The sequence below is a fragment of the Alligator mississippiensis genome, chromosome 12 (genome assembly GCF_030867095.1).
Source record: "Alligator mississippiensis isolate rAllMis1 chromosome 12, rAllMis1, whole genome shotgun sequence".
NCBI classification, from domain to species: domain Eukaryota; kingdom Metazoa; phylum Chordata; order Crocodylia; family Alligatoridae; genus Alligator; species Alligator mississippiensis.
The window spans coordinates 22,745,818-22,764,045 of NC_081835.1; the positions used below are offsets into that span (position 1 = coordinate 22,745,818).

General features: G+C 40.8%; 1 protein-coding gene across 5 annotated transcripts in view; it reads left to right on the top strand.

The window, feature by feature from the left end:
- The window catches only part of ERC2 (ELKS/RAB6-interacting/CAST family member 2), a 1,022,300-nt gene that overhangs the window by 806,960 nt on the left and 197,112 nt on the right, over nucleotides 1-18,228 (top strand). Inside the window, exon 16 of one of the 5 annotated variants that reach the window (XM_059715380.1) lies at nucleotides 14,759-14,824. The exons of 3 other annotated variants lie outside the window; for them this stretch is intronic. In XM_059715380.1, the coding sequence (XP_059571363.1) occupies nucleotides 14,759-14,785 (27 nt within the window). In that variant the 3' untranslated portion in view covers nucleotides 14,786-14,824. Of the gene's footprint in view, nucleotides 1-14,758; nucleotides 15,697-18,228 lie in introns of those variants that run through there. One more of the 5 variants, XM_059715379.1, reaches the window with a different exon arrangement.

Sequence of the window (18,228 nt, forward strand, 5' to 3'; positions counted from 1 at the left end):
ACTAGTACCATAAATGAAAGGGACCTGGGGGTAATAATAGACCACAGTATGAATATTAGCTGGCAGTATGATGCTGTAGCCAGTAGGGCAGATAATACTCCAGCATGCATCAGTCGATGCATCTCCAGGATTCAAAACCAAGGAGGTGATTCTTCCGCTGTATTCAGCACTGGTGTGACTGCAGCTGGAGTACTGCATCCAGTTCTGGGCACCACACTTTAACAAAGATGTGGAAAAGCTTGAAGGAGTCCAAAGAAGAGCCACCCAATATGATAAGTCTTAAAAGGCAAGCCATATGAGGAAAGGCTGAGGGATCTGGGACTCTTCAGCCTGAGGAAAAGAAGGCTGAGAGGGGACCTGGTAGCAGCTTACCACTACAGTAGGGGAGCACATCAAGGGCTCGGTGAGCAACTGTTCACCAGGGCAACCAAGGGAAAACCAGGAGTAATGGCTGCAACCTCCTGGAAGATTGATTCAGGCTCAACATTAGGAAAACCTTCTTCACAGTCAGGGTGTCCACACTGTGGAATAAGCACCCTCCAGAGGTGGTGCAATCACCTGCCCTAGAAATCTTCAAGAGAAGACTAGAAGTCACTTTGCTGGGGTTCACCTGACCCCCAGTTATCTTTCCTGCCTGGGGCAGGGGTCTGCATCTGATAATATTTCAAGGTCCCTTCTGGCCTTACAATCTATGAATCTGTAAAAGTTAGTTTATGGGATGAATTACATTATCTAGGTTATCACTAGATGTAATGTCTTAACTTGGGTTAAATTATTCTTAGCATGCAGGTACATGAAAGGGAGATGTGTAGAGTCTTGCCAGGTAGAGTCTGTTGTACAAAGGAAGCCAAATCAGCTTAACCCATCAGGTTTTTAATATTCTGAAAGCATTTTTCTAAAAGGAGATTTTATTCTCCAGGGTAATTTAGATTTATTTTTAGATAACACGTTCTGCAAAGACAGTACGTTATACACTAAAAAATCTTTTTCGCTGTATTGCAGCTTTACAAAGGAGTTTGTTGTCTCTCTTTCAGTTTAGACACACGAGATGTATCTACACAAGATGCTGACTGCACAGTCATTTAGTACTTGTATAAACAAGGACTAAATGATTGCTTAGTAACCCAAGTTACTTTGCAGTAATGCCATTGAACATCTCTTTTGTGACACTACAGTGGAGTAGCCTAATATTACTACACAGTAGCATCTCATCATGGGTTTTGGCACATGACGCTACTGCACAGTAGTATCAGTCTACTGGGCAGTCAGAGTCTCATGTCACAGGACATGTCTACACCACAATAGCAGATTGCCCAGGCTTGGATGGCCCCAACCATGCCCCACCCATCTGTTTTCCATACCCAGAAATATGCCAGTGAAGTTGTTCTCTGTCACTGTTCTCAAAAACTTGGTCTCTGGCCTGCTTGAGAGCAACTGCTGGGGTTGACCCTAGAGTAGCTTCACCAATGTGTCTCTTGGTTTCCAACATGCATGTGGTAATGGATGGGTGCGAGGTCTCTGGATCATGACTAAAGCTCTTTTTGAATGTCCTACTTTACTACAGCTTCGTTGATCTAAAAGTCACTGCCCCAGTCTTATTATTGAGAGATGATGAATCTTCAGCTGTAGATGTGAAGTACCACTGCACATCTATTTTCAGATGTGTCACTATTATAAAAAAATATATTATTTAAGGCTCTCTAAGCACCACAATTTAAGCATCTGATCTGTCTATATTGTAATAAGGATTGAAGTTGGTACTTAACATGAATTGAAGGTGCAAAAATTAGTGGTGTAGGAGAGGGTCAGTAAACTGTGCCCATGGGCTGGATCCAGCTCACAAATGTGGGGCCTCAGCACTGGGTGTTCTCCCCATGTTGCCACAGGGACAAATGGCAGCTGGATCCTATTGCCCAGTCACCTGTCTTTGATCTGGGGTGGGTTGTTTTGACCCACAGCTGGAAAGGTTACCCATCCCTGATGCAGGAGACAGCAGTGATGGTGGGGATGAGCTATTAAAAGGAGGAGGTAAAATTAAAAAATAAACCTATACACATATGCTTTCCAAACCCCTCTTATACAAACAATAGACTTCACTTAGAAACAAGAAGACTGTGGCAAATTTAAGTTTAGGACCTTAAAATGAACCCTTGTCATCCTTTTAGCTGTATTTAATTTGATAAAAGGGCAAAAGGGGATATTTTTTGGAGTATATAACTCCAGTCCTCCAGCATCTGTGTTGGCTCCCAGTAGCTTTCCAGCCACAATTAAATATGCTAGTTTTGATCTATAAAGTTCTAAGTGGCCTGGGACCTGCATACCTAAGGGACCACTTTCTCCCCTACGCCCCATAGTGATACCTAAGGTCAGCAAAGAGCAAATTCCTGCAAGTACCATTGGTACACCAAGTCCACTTGGTGAAAAGGTGTGGGAGGTAATTCTCAGCAGAGCTCTGGTCTTCTCAGCCTGGAACTCCCTCCCTTTTGAGGCCTACCAAATCCCTCTGGACATCTTCCAGAAGTACTGTAAAACCTTTCTGTTTGGGCACATATTTAGCAACCATAACTAGGCTGAGATGTTGTATACTGGGTTTCTGTTTAATGCTGTTATTTTATTTATTCTAATTGCCTTTTTTAAGTTTCTGTTTCTCTTGGTGTAAGACTCCCTGAGCCTTTTTTTTTTTTTTTTTTTTTGAAAAGGTAGCATATAAGTTGCATTAACTACTTAATTTGCAAAGCAAATGACACATGACAATGCACAAAACTTGGCAGCCATGAGGAGTGTAAATCAGGAGTGTGACATTCACTTAAAGACAAACAAGGTTGTGATAAACCCAAGTGTAGGTCCTTAAAATGAACCCAGGCTTGCCATCCTTTTAGCTATATTTAATTGGTAAAAGCGAAAAAAATAAAGATTTTTTTTGCATTTCAGATGCTTTTCTGCATTTCTACAGTTCAGAACCCGTTTTAGAGCATTTGACTGTATAATTTTACTTAGTTTCTTGAGTATTCAAAACCCTATAGATCAACTGAAATTTCAAGGATTAAAAAGCAGTTAATGTACACATGCATTAATAAAAATTGCTGATTATAATTTATTGTTTGAAAGATTCATAGATTAATGGTTCTCCAGGGTATACACTGACATGAGACACTAACAGTTTCTGCTAGAACTCTGTAATATTAATGAGTGCTTGGGCATTTTTAGAATTGCAACTTTCAACGTGCACCATAGCATATGAAGAATGGGATGCTACACAATAAGTTTTAGTGCATCTCAAAGTGTATCTCAAAGTACCATTGAATCATACTGAGAGGCTAGGGATAGACTTTCAAAAAGCCTGAGCCTGAATTGATTCAATCTTTGCAGGTTAGTCTAACTTGCCTAGATTGAATCAGTTTGCAACTGCACAGACATTCCCTCTGGACTGAGGAAATGCAGGCACATGCCTGCAGTGGCTCAGGCTAGAAACCAGGGGGTGCTAGAGCAGCCCTCCCTCCCTGTCTATAGTGCTGAGCTGAGGCGGGGCATGTCCAGGCCCCAGCAGGATGTCTTATTAGGAAGAGGTATAAACCCCCACCCTGCCTGCAGTCTCAGGCTTTTCCCTGCTCAAGGGGCAGGAGTGTTACCAGATCCCAGCCCCAGCTAGCACTGTGAGGAAGCCACAGCAGATGCATGTGAGGCTAGTGCATGCGTCTGTTGATGATACTGAGCTCTTCAATCTCCCTCTCCCTGCCTCTTCATACTTCCTGCAGCAAACCTGACAGGCGAGGGAGCCAGCAGGAGGCTGATAACACAGCTTTTATCAGCCCATCAACAAAACAAAATCCTCTCTCATTAGTTTAAGCTCTTCTTAAACAGCTTTTTCCAAGGAACAAGGGGAGGAACTTTACCAGCTGACCTGTTGATTAGCTCTGAAAAGTCCTGTCTGCTAAGGGTGTGCGAAGCAGGCCCTATTTAATTCAGATTCAGCCCAAATCAGGGACAGTGATTCAATTCATTGATTTGGATCACTGTCCCTGATTTGATTTGGACAAATCTGAATCTGAAGATTTGGAGAATCAGCGATTTGGGCATAGACATAGCTTTAAAAGTTTTTTCTACATACCTCGAGGTACCAGGCACGGCTCGTGAATGCTGCAATGCTGGGGCAGATGGAGTGTCCCAAAGGAGTGCATGGGGGCCCCCACATGGTTGGTGGCAAACCTGGAAGTGGACTGGAAGTACTTCTGGTCCACTTCTGGGTCCGCTGGGGAGCACGTTGGGGATCCCCCCCCGCAGCCTTCTGGCTTGGCAGTTGGCCTCGTGGGGACCCCAGGTGCCTCCCCCAATTCAGGAGGCACCAGTCGCTGAGCTGGGGAGGTGAAGGGGGGGCCCCTGCTCACTCTCTGGCTGACCCGGAAGTGGACTGGAAGTGCTTCTGGTCCACTTCCGGGTCTGCTGCTGAGCATGCTGGGAAGCCCCCTCATGCTTCTGTGGGACACTCAATGCACCCCAGCATCGCAGCATTTATGAGCTGCCTGGTACTTTAAGGTATGTAGAAAAAACATTTAAAGTTGTGTCTGTCTGAATTGCCGAATCTTTCTGAATCTCTCCAAATCAATTCAGAGGGTTCAATTTGATTCAGAGAGATTAAAGAGTCCTCTGATTTGATTTGGATTTGGAGATTTGGCCACCAAATCAGGCCAAATCTCTGCCGAATCGAATCAGGGACCGAAGCTTCACACAGCCCCTCTGTCTGCCTGTCCCAGTGAAATTGGACACACACACACACACACACACACACACACACACACACACACCCCTATCAGCATTAACCAGAATAGCACATGCCTAGGGTCCAGGTGGCTGGGGTCTGTGCTGTGGGAGAGGGAAGGGAGGGGGGAACCCTGCTTGATCAGCGAGCAGCAAGTTGGGGGGCGGGGGGCAGGGAGAAGCCTGGCAGACCCTGCTGAACCTGAAATCTCCACTGGAACTCTGGCTGTGGAGCAGAGGGGTAGGGCCAGCCCTGTTCTCAGAAGCAGACAGCCCAGCTCATTCCAACCCAGGGCTGCAAAGCATCTGGGATGCTGCGGGACTCTAATTTAACTTAAACCAGGAAGGGGTCTGGGAAAGACAGAGCATAGGCTGCTTTGACCCAAATCCATTAAGTCTGATACAGCATTCAACCAGGTTTATCTTAAACCAGTTTCAGCCATTTTGAAACTGGTTTATGTGCACTGAACTTATGTTCTGTTACAGGTTTAAACCAGCTTCTGATCACTTAAACCAGTTTATGTGTAATGTTTGTCCCTAGCCATAATGTGTTATTTATCTCCAAAGGTGTATAATACCATAGCTTTTGACAGAATATTTTTCCTTTAACCTAACAAATATGGTGGACCTGTATTCTTCAATGCCTTTTACCTTGGCAAGTCACCCCTACAAAGGAACCAAAGTGTTTTTGTGCAAAGTGTTGTTATTTTGATTTGGTACCATTTTACATGAGTGAAGAGGACCACAGTAGGTGCAAGACCAGTAGGGAATCATTCCTCTTATAAATAACATGACCTATTGTGAAAAAACTGCTTCAGCATTTCTTAATCCACTGTTTGCTCATTTTGGCTTATGTTAAATTCAACATGTACAGTTATTTAAAAAATGAGATTATGGTTCTGTAAATCAACTGGAATCCAAGGCAAAATAAAGTTATCATCCAAAATTACAATTTTAAAATAATATATTGAGACATTGATGTTATTTTTAATCTTAGAAAGCCAGCCAAAGTTTTGGACTCATCTGTGCTTCATAATAGTTTAAAGTAGTAACTTTCTTTAGCTGGTTAAGACTAGAATGGCAAAATATTCAGGCAACCTTGAATGTAAAGAACAAGGTCTGTTACAGATGTTCTCACAGCAAAATAGATTAGAGAAAAATAAAAAGATAAAAGAATTTTATTGATATTGACAGTGTCACAGATTTTAAGGTCAGAAAGAATTGTTGTGATTATGTGGTTTGACCTTCTATTTCTGCATTAAGCCCATAACTTCTGGTTTAGTTGCAACATATCTTTTGGAAAGATATTTAATACTCAGCTAAAGGCATCACATCATAGAGTATTCATAGTACCTCTAGGTAAACTATTTCAATACTTGATTACTCTTAGTGTGCCTTCCTTCTAAATTTCTCCTGTTTTGGCTTCGGCTATTGCATCTTGTTACGCATTTTCCTGCTGTATTACAGAGGTGTCTGACATTAGAAATTTTTTCCTCATGTGGATACATGTGGACTGTGATAGAGTCCTCTCTTAACCTTTTCTTGGATAAAGAAAATAGATTCAATGTCTTTACTCTCTTACTTTAAAGTGTATTTTACAAACCTTGAATCAGTCTTGCAGCTCTTTTCTGAAACCTTTCCAGTTTTCAAACTCCTTTTTAAAAACGTGAACTGGACACATCATTCCATCATTAGTACTCCTAATGATGTAACTAGAAGTCATATATTTCTATTTGGTATTCCTCTGCTTATGCATCAAAAAAGTGTATTGGCCAGCTTACCTATAGTGTTAGGAGCTCATGTTCAGTTAGTTATCAGCCATGACCTTTTTCAGTACCACTGCTTTCGAGAATAGAATTCTCCATCTTAGAAGTGTCCCCGACATTCATTGTTTATGGCTGGCTGACTTCCTATTTGACAGTATTAAAATGTGCTGTTCAGATTAATCCATTTTAGAAGGCAATCCAAATCGTGTGTGTGTGTGTGTGTGTGTGTGTGTGTGTGTGTGTGTGTGTGTGGATTAGGCCTGTGAGAAGCAGCTAGTATTTGCTTCAGATTCGGCCAATTCGGGGGACAGTGATTCGATTTGGTGATCAGCCAGGCCAGGCCCGTCCCCCGTCCACTCTCCCAGTCCAGCAATGGCTGCCCTGCCTGCCCCAGCTCCCGGCACTTGTTAAAAAAAAAGCCCTGACTCATAGGGTGCTGCCGGGTGGGGGGTGATTCCCGCTGCCCCACACTGCATGGGGGGCTCTGCATGAGCCCCCTGACCCCTCCCTCGCTCCCCCAGCCCCCCACAGGTGCCCCACCTGGGCCAACTCCGGCCATTTAAGAAAAAAAAATGAAAAAACCTCAGACTCACCACCTGCCAGCGGGGGGGGGAATCCCCCCACTGCCCCACGCCACATGGAGGGCTCTGCATGAGCCCCTGAAGCTCTGAGGCCACTGTAGGAGCGGAGAGTCCCGGGGCTTTTCTCGGCTTTTTTTTTTCTTAAAGGGACAGAGCTGGCCTGGGTGGAACACCTGTGGGGGGGCTGGGGGAATGGGAGGGTGTGGGGGGCTCATGGCAGAGCCCCCCATGCAGCATGTGGCAGTGGGGGGCAGCAGGGATCACCCCCCCCACCCAGCAGCATCTGGTGAGCACCAGGGCTTTCTTTTGAAATACTGAGCTGGGGTGGTCGGGGCAGCCATGGGGGAGTAGGGGTGTCAGGGGGGCTGGCAGGGGTCCCCCCATTGTCCCCTCCCTTAGCCCCCCCTCCCCCGCCCCTAATACTTACCAGCTCAGAGTCAGCTGCAGCTCCCAGCTGCAGCCACTGGGGACTGCCCAAATCATCAAAACTCTGAATCTTTTCCAAAGATTTAGACAGTTTTGAATTGATTTGGACCTTTAATCTGTCTCCTGATTCAGTTCGGATTTGGAGATTTGACAACTGAATCTAGTCAGATCTCCTCTGAATCGAATCACCACCCGAAGCTTCACACAGCCCGTGTGTGTGTGTGCGCGCGCGCACGCACACACACACACACACGGGCTGTGCGAAGCTTCAGGTGGTGATTCGATTCGGAGGAGATTTCACACACACACACACACACACACACACACACACACACACACACACAGACATACATACATGATTTGGATTGCTTTCTAAAATGCATTAACCTATTATATATATATTATATATGTATATATGACCTATTCTCAACATTCTCTACCACTTCACTAATTTCTGTCAGTTGAAAATTTTATCCACAATGATCTTATATTTCTTCCATAACTTTAATAAAGATATTGAATAATATTTCGCCAGGAATAGAGTCCTGGATCTCCATTTTCATTTACTCCTTGCAGTATCATTGTTAACTACTTTTAATCTATTGTATATCGAATATATTTATTTAGTGTGGCGTTAATAATTTTTAGTGTCATGTGGAACCTAAGCTTTGTAATAGTTCAGTATGTTATTTCAGTAGTTTTATTATCAATTAAACTTATGCTCCAATAACAAAATGATAACAAACTTTAGACTATCTATTTTCCATAGCCACATTGATTCATTATTAATTATGCTACCATATTTTAGTTCATTATTTTTTGTATACTGTATAAACCTTTTTATGATCCCTGAGCTATTTTCATGCTAACCAATGTAGAGTTGTCCAGGTCATTCATTTTATCGCCTGTAAACACTGGACCAACATTAGTTTTTTCTAGTGCTCTGGAACATGCACATTTCTCAACGTTTTGTTAAATATGAGCATTCACAATTTAAAGAGGCCCTTGGCTAATTAATTTCAGAACCTTGGGCAATATTTATTTTGTTTTACACATTAAAAATAGTTTTACTCATTCCTATTCAACATCCTTCTTAGGATACAATAGAAAGTGTTATATTATCTCTGTAAGAAATAAACACATTATCGTGCTTCTGTCTGACTGTAGAATAAAAATGTCTATTGACTACTAATACATTTCTTCATGAAGATTGGTCATTTTGCCAAGTATCGGTATCAAGTGTCAGATCTGTTCTAGCTTAAAATTTTGTTATTTCATATCTTTCCAAAGAATTTCTTCTCATTGTCTTTAATCCTACTGGTTATAGATTTTTCGTTAACACTTTTAGCTTCTATTAGCAAGTGTTCACATTTCCTAGCTGTCCATTTGTTGTCAACATTATCAGTTTCTCAATTTTTCAGTTGTTCTATGTTTCTAATTTTCTCTATTGCCATCTTTACCTCTCCTCTTAAACAGGATTTTTTTTTGTGTTTAGTGAGTGGAAAATTGTGTTTTGAAGCATATAATAAAGTTTTCTCAGGCTATTTCCAATTGTTACTTATATTTTTATGTGTAAATACTTTTCTTCACTCAGTTTAGACCATAAGAATACTTTGCTTTAGGAAACCTGGATTTTTTAAAGCACCAAGTATAGAAATTATATTATATTTGCACAGAGCAAATGAAATAAGATTGCTTCTCTATCAGTCTATTATGCAGTCACTGCATCTTTATCCAGCAAAGTGATGTGTGATATAAAAATGGCACGAGCTGTTTGCAATGCTTTTTTGGGTTAAAAGGTAAAAATCTAAGGCCTCTGCCAGATATACAGGTAAAGGCATGATGAGATCTGATGCACAATCCACACAGTTGTGCTTCCTGCCATGCCACATGTGCATGGAAGGAGGCATGATAGTGAGATCATGCATCAGATCCTATCACAATTTATTGCTGGTACAGAGGGAGCCTGAGATCACAATCCTCTGGGCTCCCCCTGCACCAGCAAGTAGCAAAATCCCTTGGCTGGGAGCTCCTTTACCTGGTGCATCCTGGCAGCTGGAAGCCCAGGTTAACTGACCGGGCTGCCAGCCACAGCCATGCCTCTGGGCAGATGCTCAAATAATCATGTCATAGGAACCAGCCACAAAGTTATTACATGTTTTTTGTTATTATGCAGCAGCTCCCTGTGTCTTGTGTATCAGCATCCCCACACTTAAAAATAGTGGTGGAGATGCTTGAACTAAAGCTTGTTGAATGAGCTTTAGTTCAAGTGTCTCTGCTGTCATGTTTAAGTGCAGGGACGCTGATATATGAAACGCAGTGGTGCTTTAATTAGAGCGGCTCTTGGAGCCGCTCTAATTAAAGCGCCATCCCCCTGCCCATTGCCCATCACCACCCCTGGAGCATAAGCAAAAGTGCACTAAGATGTGATTAACTTGTTAATTACATCTTAAGTCTAATGTGTGGCAGGGGCCTAACTTTTAGAAAATTCAAGGATGCCTTTTTGGCTGAAATATAGCAAGCAATTTTAGATACTGTTAAATTTTGGATACTGTTGCCCTGGATGTATCTACATGTGGACTTAACTGCTCAGTAGACTAGTTTGCTGTAGTGTAAAACATCACAGTCTACACGTGTGATGCTATTAGACTGTAGCAAACTAATTTTCGCTGTCCTGACAGTACTGTCTTACAGCAGCGAAAATAATTGCACCTAAACATAAGTGTAAATGCTGACCTGGGCATAAATTGTACCTGGTCAGTAGGCCTGTGCGAAGCGGCTAGTATTCGCTTTGGATTTGGATTCGGCCAATTTGGGGGACAGTGATTCAATTCAGTGATTCCCCCCCAAGCCCGGCAAAGGCTGCCCTGCCTGCCCCAGCTCTCAGCACTTGAAAAAAAAAAAGCTCCTACTCATTGGGTGCTGCCAGACAGGGGGAAGTGATCCTTGCTGCCCCCCACTATTCCAGCTCCCCTATGGCTGCCCCGCCCACCCTAGCTCTGGCCCTTTAAGGACCCCCCACAAAACCCTGGACTCACCATTCCTGCCGGGGGGGGGCAATCGTTGCTGCCCCCTGCTGCCCCACACCATGTTCTGGGCTCTGCATGAGCCCCCTTAAGCCCCAAGGCTGCTGCAGGAACAGTGAGTCCTGGGGCTTTTCTCGTTTGTTTTTTTCCTTCAAGGGCCAGAGCTGGGGCAGGCGGGGCAGCTGTGGGGAGGCTGGGGAAGTAGGGGGGGTCAGGGGGATTGTGCAGAGCCCCCCATGCAGGGTGGGGCAGTGGGGGGCAGTAGGGATCACCTCCCGTCCGACAGCACCTGGTGAACACTAAGTGTTTTCTTTAAAGGGCTGGCAGCTGGGATGGGTGGGGCAGCCATGGGGGGTGGGGCTGGGGGATCAGGTGAGGGTCAGGGGGGCTGGGGGAGCAGGCAGGAGATTGGGGCTGGCAGGGGTCCCCCCATGGTCCCCTCCCCCAGCCCCGCTTCCTCCACCCCTAGTACTTACCAGCTCTGAGTCCAGCTGAAGCCACCAAGGACTGTCCACATCATCAAAGCTCTCTGAATCTTTTCTGAAAGTTCGGAGGACTTGGAATTGATTCAGACCTTTTAATTGGTGCCCTGATTCAATTTGGATTTGGAGATTTGGCCACCGAATCAGGCTGACTCTCCTCTGAATTGAATCACCACCTAAAGCTTCACACAGCTTTACTGGTCAGCCCAGGCAGCAGGAGGCCAGACCCCTGCCTGCCACCTAGGCACACAGCTTTGCTTTTTGGACACTCTTATGCATCAGCCAGCCATTCGACCACCTGACTGCATAACTTGGAGCCTGGGGCTGAGCCCCTGAGCCTGTTGCCATCTCAAAGCTGCTTCACCATGGTGAAACTCCTGCAGTCCTGGGCACATGTGCTTGGATCCATTAACTCTGGTGTGAACTGTGCTGGAATTTTTGAATGTGTAGATGCACCCACTGAAAGGAATGATGACAATCAGCTGTCAGTCTGAGTTTTCCAACATACAAATTGAAAATGCATGATATTCTTGTGAAAAAGGACCAACATTTCCACTAAATAAAGGGTGGGGCCAGTCCATGGGTAGGATTCCACAGGCCAGATTGAGTATGGAGCTGGTACACAGTATTGGTCTGTGGGCATGATATTGTGTGCCAGCCTCACCCTTCACACTAGATCCAGCCATGGAGCAACTCCATGCACCAGCCCAACCCTGTGCACCAGATCTGGCTGTAGACCAACTGTGTGTGCTGACCTAGCCTGATGCACTGGATCCAGCCATGGAGCAACTCTGTGTGCAGGCCTAGCTCCACATCTCAGATCTGGCCACACAGTGACCCCATGTACTAGCACAATCCAGTGCACAGGGCCATGTCAACTGGCCTGCAAGGATCCCCCCAGGTCTGGAAATTTGGTGGCGGAGAGCAGTGGCAATACCACTACAGCTCCCTACCCTGCCAAATTTCCAGACCCTTGGGGAACCTCACAGACTAGATGACACAGCTCTGTGGGCCAGGTTTGGCCCATGGGCCAGAGGTTGAGCACCACTGATTTAGTGTAGTCACATAAGACTATATGCAGATAGTTCTGGTTTTTTTAATCTATGGTATTTCCATGAATTCAACTAAGAGTAAAACACGATTGATAATCATCATGATATATATACATGATAAATATGTTACCAGTGTCATTAAGGAATGGGTAATGCACAAGAGGATTTTTTTTTTTTTTTTAGTTTCTTAATGTTGGATCAGGTATTTCTTTTACAGTTTATTCTTTGGTTTTATTTTCTTATCACCGCTAATATAAATGAGCAAAAATGTTTAATATATATATATATATATATATATATATATATATATATATATATATATTGTGAACAAAAACAATCTGTACAATTTCACTGTACTATGGCTCGCTATAGTATTTCCAGTTTTGCAACATTACCCTTCTAAAAGTTCAAATCATGATCAGAAAGTAATTGTTATATATACATCCAATTCAACCAGTGTCCTAAAGGCATGATTTCCATTATTCTCCAGCTGGAAATATTCTGTTTCCAGTGTATGTCACTACAGATAGGGAAATTTAGGTAAACCAGAATATAGGAACTCTGTTTCATAATATGGAGGTAAGGAGATAATATTTTGTGTTTCTGTCCTTTTTCATTTCTGTACCTAAGGTGCCAGATTCTGTTTTCAGTTACTTTGGTACAGGTTCTTTTGAAGACCATAGACATTAAATCTAGGTAACTAAGAAAGGGTTTGGACCACAGTTATGATCTGAGACAAGACAAAGTGTGTGTGCATTCAGAAACAATTAATGAAACAATTAATATTAGCCTAATGACAAATTAACAATGCGTCAGACAGGAGAATGGGCAGTAGGTAGTTAGAAAGGTCTTGTAAAATGATATGTTCTCCCCTCCCAAACCCTTCTTTTTCCGTTACTGTAGTTTTATAAAGATGCCACCAAAGGTTAATATAATATCTCCATTAGTGAAGCAGAATCAAGCTAGGTAATGAGAGTGAAGTGCTGCAATTTTTCCTCAGCACTTTGGCAAAACTCTCATTGATTTCAAAAGTAATTCAATTAAAGTCAGTAAAGGTTGAATAAGAACAACTCTTACAGAAGTCAGTGGGAGTTACTCATATCTTTTCAGGTAGGAAAAACAGGCCTGATGGGAATTTGAGAGAATTTGGGCCTTATTTTAGAGACAGTAATAATATTTAGATAATATAATTTCTTCAGTTTCTCTTCTAGTTGTACAAAACTTAAAACTCAGAAATATTCAAAGTTAACTTTAAAGGAATTTACCCACATTTTGTGTGTGTTAAGTGATAGCTAAGTTTATATTGGACTGTCAGATTTCTTTACTTAATTCGGCAAAATGCAAGACATCTATCTTAACATCTGGTTTTTAATAACAGTTGACATCTGGGAGCTCTCTTTTGTTCCTAGAGTGGACTAGGAACAGTAGTGATATTGGCAGTGTATATTTTCAGGCTAAAATTCCTGTCTGTTTCAATCATAATTAATTACTACTCATTTTGTTTATTTTTTAGATTTAATTAAGTGCCAGTAATTTACATTATACCAACTAGCTTTCGATGTTATGAAACTGTAGAATGTCATGTAATTTTTTTAATTTCTAAAATATGGAGAGTGGATTTTATATATAACTGAAATTATAAGATTTTATTTGATTTGGAAATACTAAATTGAATGAAACCCATATTACATGGTATGCGCTTGTCTGAATGTCACATTAAAAATAGGCAGAGTAAAATTATATATTATGTTTTTTTTAATCTTCTGCCCAATACTAATATGTATATAACTTTGCATTCATTAGTAAAATGTACCCAAGACATAGATAGTGTGTGTACCCATATATTGTTCCCTGTGTATCTAGTTTTAGGGATATTATAAAAATTCTAATCTGTAATCAGTATATTCAGGAGAAAAACATTTTATTCTTCCAGTGTACTTTTTTCTACCTCACGTTTGCAATAAACACCAAGAACACCCTTCTTTATAAGAGTATGTCTATACTATCCTCAATAACACCTTTTAAAATATGATTTTATGAAAATTCCATACTACATATGCAACTACTACCGAGACAAGAAAAAAAAAATCAAGTCATGATACCTGAAAAAAGCAAAGAATTTTTCCTACAGTGTTCCAGCAACATACGGCATTTAAAGCTTGGTTAAATGATAGATTTGATTGATTATATGTTAGAAAAGTATACTTCAGTAAAGAGAGATTTTTTGGTTCCTCAGCAGTTTTTATTGTATCCTGTAACCTTGCAGAATGTAAGGCAATTTGATTATAGTAATTACTTCTTTGCTCAGTTAAAGGTTTAATCTATTTCTGCAGTAAATTATGTGCAAGCCATCAGGTTTCTTAAAAAAAATAATCTTTTAATATTTAATCTTATAATCCACTTTTGACACAGAGTTTTAACTGGCTGGAAAGAATGTTTCCTTTCATTGTTTTTGTTTGGGTTGCTATAGATGCAGATTGTCTTATGCACGACACAAAATTGTTCAGTTGTTTTTGTTGCTTGAATTGCAAAACATTTTTTTCTTTGTAACCCAATGTTTTTAACAGCCAAGATCAGTGTAAATTAACATGCACTAAGGTAACTAACCTTTTCTTCTTTCATCCCAATGCTAACACCTTCTCTGTGCACCTTCTAATGTCTGGCACGCAGGATGATGAGGAGGGTATATGGGCATAGCCGTTCCTATAAACCAAAGTTCCAGTTTTGTTTTGAGGGGTGAGAAACCATCTTTTATATCTATTTCAAGTTGTGGTCTAATGCTATTGTTTGCATTTTGAACTGTATTAACGGACATGTGTCTTGAACTGTGTGTATATGAACCATGTAAAAGATATGTTTCCTCATGTGCCATGGGGGATTACAATGATGTGCAATTTCTTGGAACAATCATCACTAGTTCAACTTTTCCAAACCCATTTCATGATACACATATCCAAAACATTTCTTTCTAAGTATTTGTATCCATTCTTGTTGAGTACCTGGGAATAATAGAATTCCTGTTACTAGTAGATAAGAATGACCTTCTCTAGCATATTATAAATTAGTGACAATCCTGCCATATTGCTTGTTTTATTGGAAGTGCCAATATAAAACATCATCAGGTAGTTTTATAGCTTAAATATGAGTGCCATTCAAAATGTTTGGCACAGATTAGTATGTATATCCCATAAGTCTGTCATATATTCTTATGCATGAAAAGGTGATGCTAGAAATGAAACATTATCTTTTAAATTTTAAATGAAGCAGATGTTTGAGAAGGAAAACTGAAATCTCTCTATGCAACAGTTCTGTTTTTACTCATAAATCCTGATAGATGGATATCCATGACATAGGGTATGTCCATGATGTTTAAAAATAGGCAAATGTAGCTTATAATGTTAATTATGTTGAACTAAGAGCTAGTATTGTACTAACATTATTTGTGAACTATTTGTTCAGTGCATATCTAGCTGCCTGCCTTAATAAATATGTTTTTTAACATGTGTATATAACTCATTTAATCTAAGGTCCCTTTACATTACACTGACAGTATAAGGAGCCATAATATAAATGAAAGTCAGTCCAAAAAGGTCAGCTGTGAAAACTGTTGTTCACTTAAGTAGTCCTTACTCACTGGAACTGCTTCAATTAGGTTCAGTGGGAATGCTCATAGGAGCAAGGACTACTCACATGATTAATGATTTGAAGTGTCAAGCAAGCCCTTATTGAAGATACTTGCATAAGTGTTTCAGTAGCTCTGGTATCCATTATTAAAAATGGAATACAATGTGAATGTATTGTTTTATTTTAACATAATTTCATAGGTGGATCTATAAGGTTTAATTGATGAGAATCACATTTTCAAAATAACAATTTTCTTCACTATGGCAGTTTCTTGCTCAGTGGAAATGAACGTGTATGCATTCATATCTATGATGACTTTAAGCAGATGCTGAATTAGTGATTTACATAATTGATTGTTTGTAGTTTTTTGAAAAAGGAAAAGTTCAAGTTCCATGGCACAGAGAAATTTAAAAGCCTGCAGTTGCCACGCAAAAGGGTTATTATGAACAGTGCAGTGCCAATTTGTACCAAACATTATACATGGATAGCTAAACAGAATTAAAATCTTGTTATTCTCTTTTCTGATTTAATTTAAAGTATTATACATCATAAGCATATGTGAGCATGTATTGTATGTATAGTGTACACATATATGAACAGACACAAGCCTCATGGTAACAATGCAATAGCTCATAACCTTCATCTAACTAATTCTAGTCCCAGTTTCTTCTCTCTTGCTCATATGAAATTTAAAAGAATTCCTGGGTGGTTTGTTTCACATGAAAATTTAGGAAAGCTTTGGGTTTTTGATGTTTTCATGTTGGGCTGTGAGTAATTAGCAAGTTTTATTCAACTTCAATTGCATGCTATTTCAATAACAGTTTCTTCACTGATTTACAAGTAGCATAATTCTTAACTGTTTGTCAGATTCTTTCTTCTGTCCTGAGTGTGTAAAGCAGATCCTTGTATAGTCTCCAGGCACATATGCATTTCCAGTGTAAAAAAAGGTATTAGTTTTAGATTTTTTGTTTGGTTGCCAATGCAATTTTGCATCATATATCTTATTTGCTCTTTTTTCCTAATCCAACAGAGTCTCAGAGTGGTACAAAGGTAGTATATTCAACCCCTGGTGGGAAGGCAGTGTCACAAATCCAAGTGATTTCTGAACTAGTCCTATACAGTCTCCTTGATGCAGAAGAATCATAGGTTTAGAGTAGCACCTGGAAGATATGTTATTATAAGGTGAAAACTACAAGACATTATATTTCTCCTTGCATATGGTCTGTTTAGTATAGAAATCTGTTTGATGAATGGCTCTGAAAGTCATTATATTGTCCCTTTTAAGAGATTTATACATAATCAAAATTCAAAGAAAGCAAAAAAAGAGAAATCTTATAACAGTTCACTGTGGTCTTAGAGAGCTAATAGTTCTTGATGTCCTAGGAGAGCAGGAGGTGAGAAGGGTTTAAGCCTTTAACACCTTTCCCGTGTTTTGTCAGGGGGATGTGTGAAGCCCAACCTAGATTGGTTTCTTGAAAGGTGAATTCTCTTACATTTCTACTTAGGCAGAGAGTGTCTGCTTAATATAACATTGCAGTTATGGACACTGGATGTGATGTCTAGGAAATGTTAAGTTTCTGACATAAACTGGACTTCACAAGAGTACTGTCCAGCCTAACAAATTGGGTTGATGGAATATCAGAGTTGCATATGTTTATCTTGTGTGAGATGAGATTGTGCATTGTTATATATCTCTGATGTACTATGCTGCTAACTGTTTAAGTAAACTGCCTGTTACAGTGCATCTAAGAGAGTTTATGTGCATGCTGAAATGAAATATATAAATGTTAAAGCATATTTGTTGGTATGTAAAAAAGTCACAATGGGGCAAATCTTGAGCATTGGTGTGATGCATAAGGTGCATGACTAAGTGAATTTAATAGCTCAGGAAAGTAATAAGCCAAATACAAGTGAACAATCTGGAATATTTTACTGCTCTTAAAAACAGAAATAGCAACACTATGACTTTTTGGAACGCACCATTAACATGAGGAGAACATCCACAGCAACCATTAAGATACCTCTGTTCATGTCCAGGGTTGTATAGCTGTAGGCATATGGTTTTTGCTACATTTGTTCCATTTCTTCATTTCTCCCTGTGTATATGAGGGTAGCCTGGGAATTTTTTTAATCCATGCTAGCTGACAACAGTGCCCCACCATACATGGGTTGAATACAGCTCATCCCAGTCACCTTCTCTGTGCCAGGACTGCAGGACTAAGGTGGCAAAGAAGCCCTATGGAGAGATATGGATAGTTTTAGTTCTCTTTGTACTGAACCACAGAGAAAAGTGGGCCACTAATCTGCCCCATGATATCTCACTATACTGGTAAAAAAGTAAGGTGACATGAAGTAGCAGAAAATGTTACAATTAGTAACATCTCACCAGGGATGAGAAAATGGGTGTAATCTATCAGAATGCTGTGAAGAACTTTACCCCAATATGAGAAAAGGTATTTAAGAGCCATGTGGTAACAACGAACCTCCAGGCCCTACCAGATTAGTGGTCAGCAAAG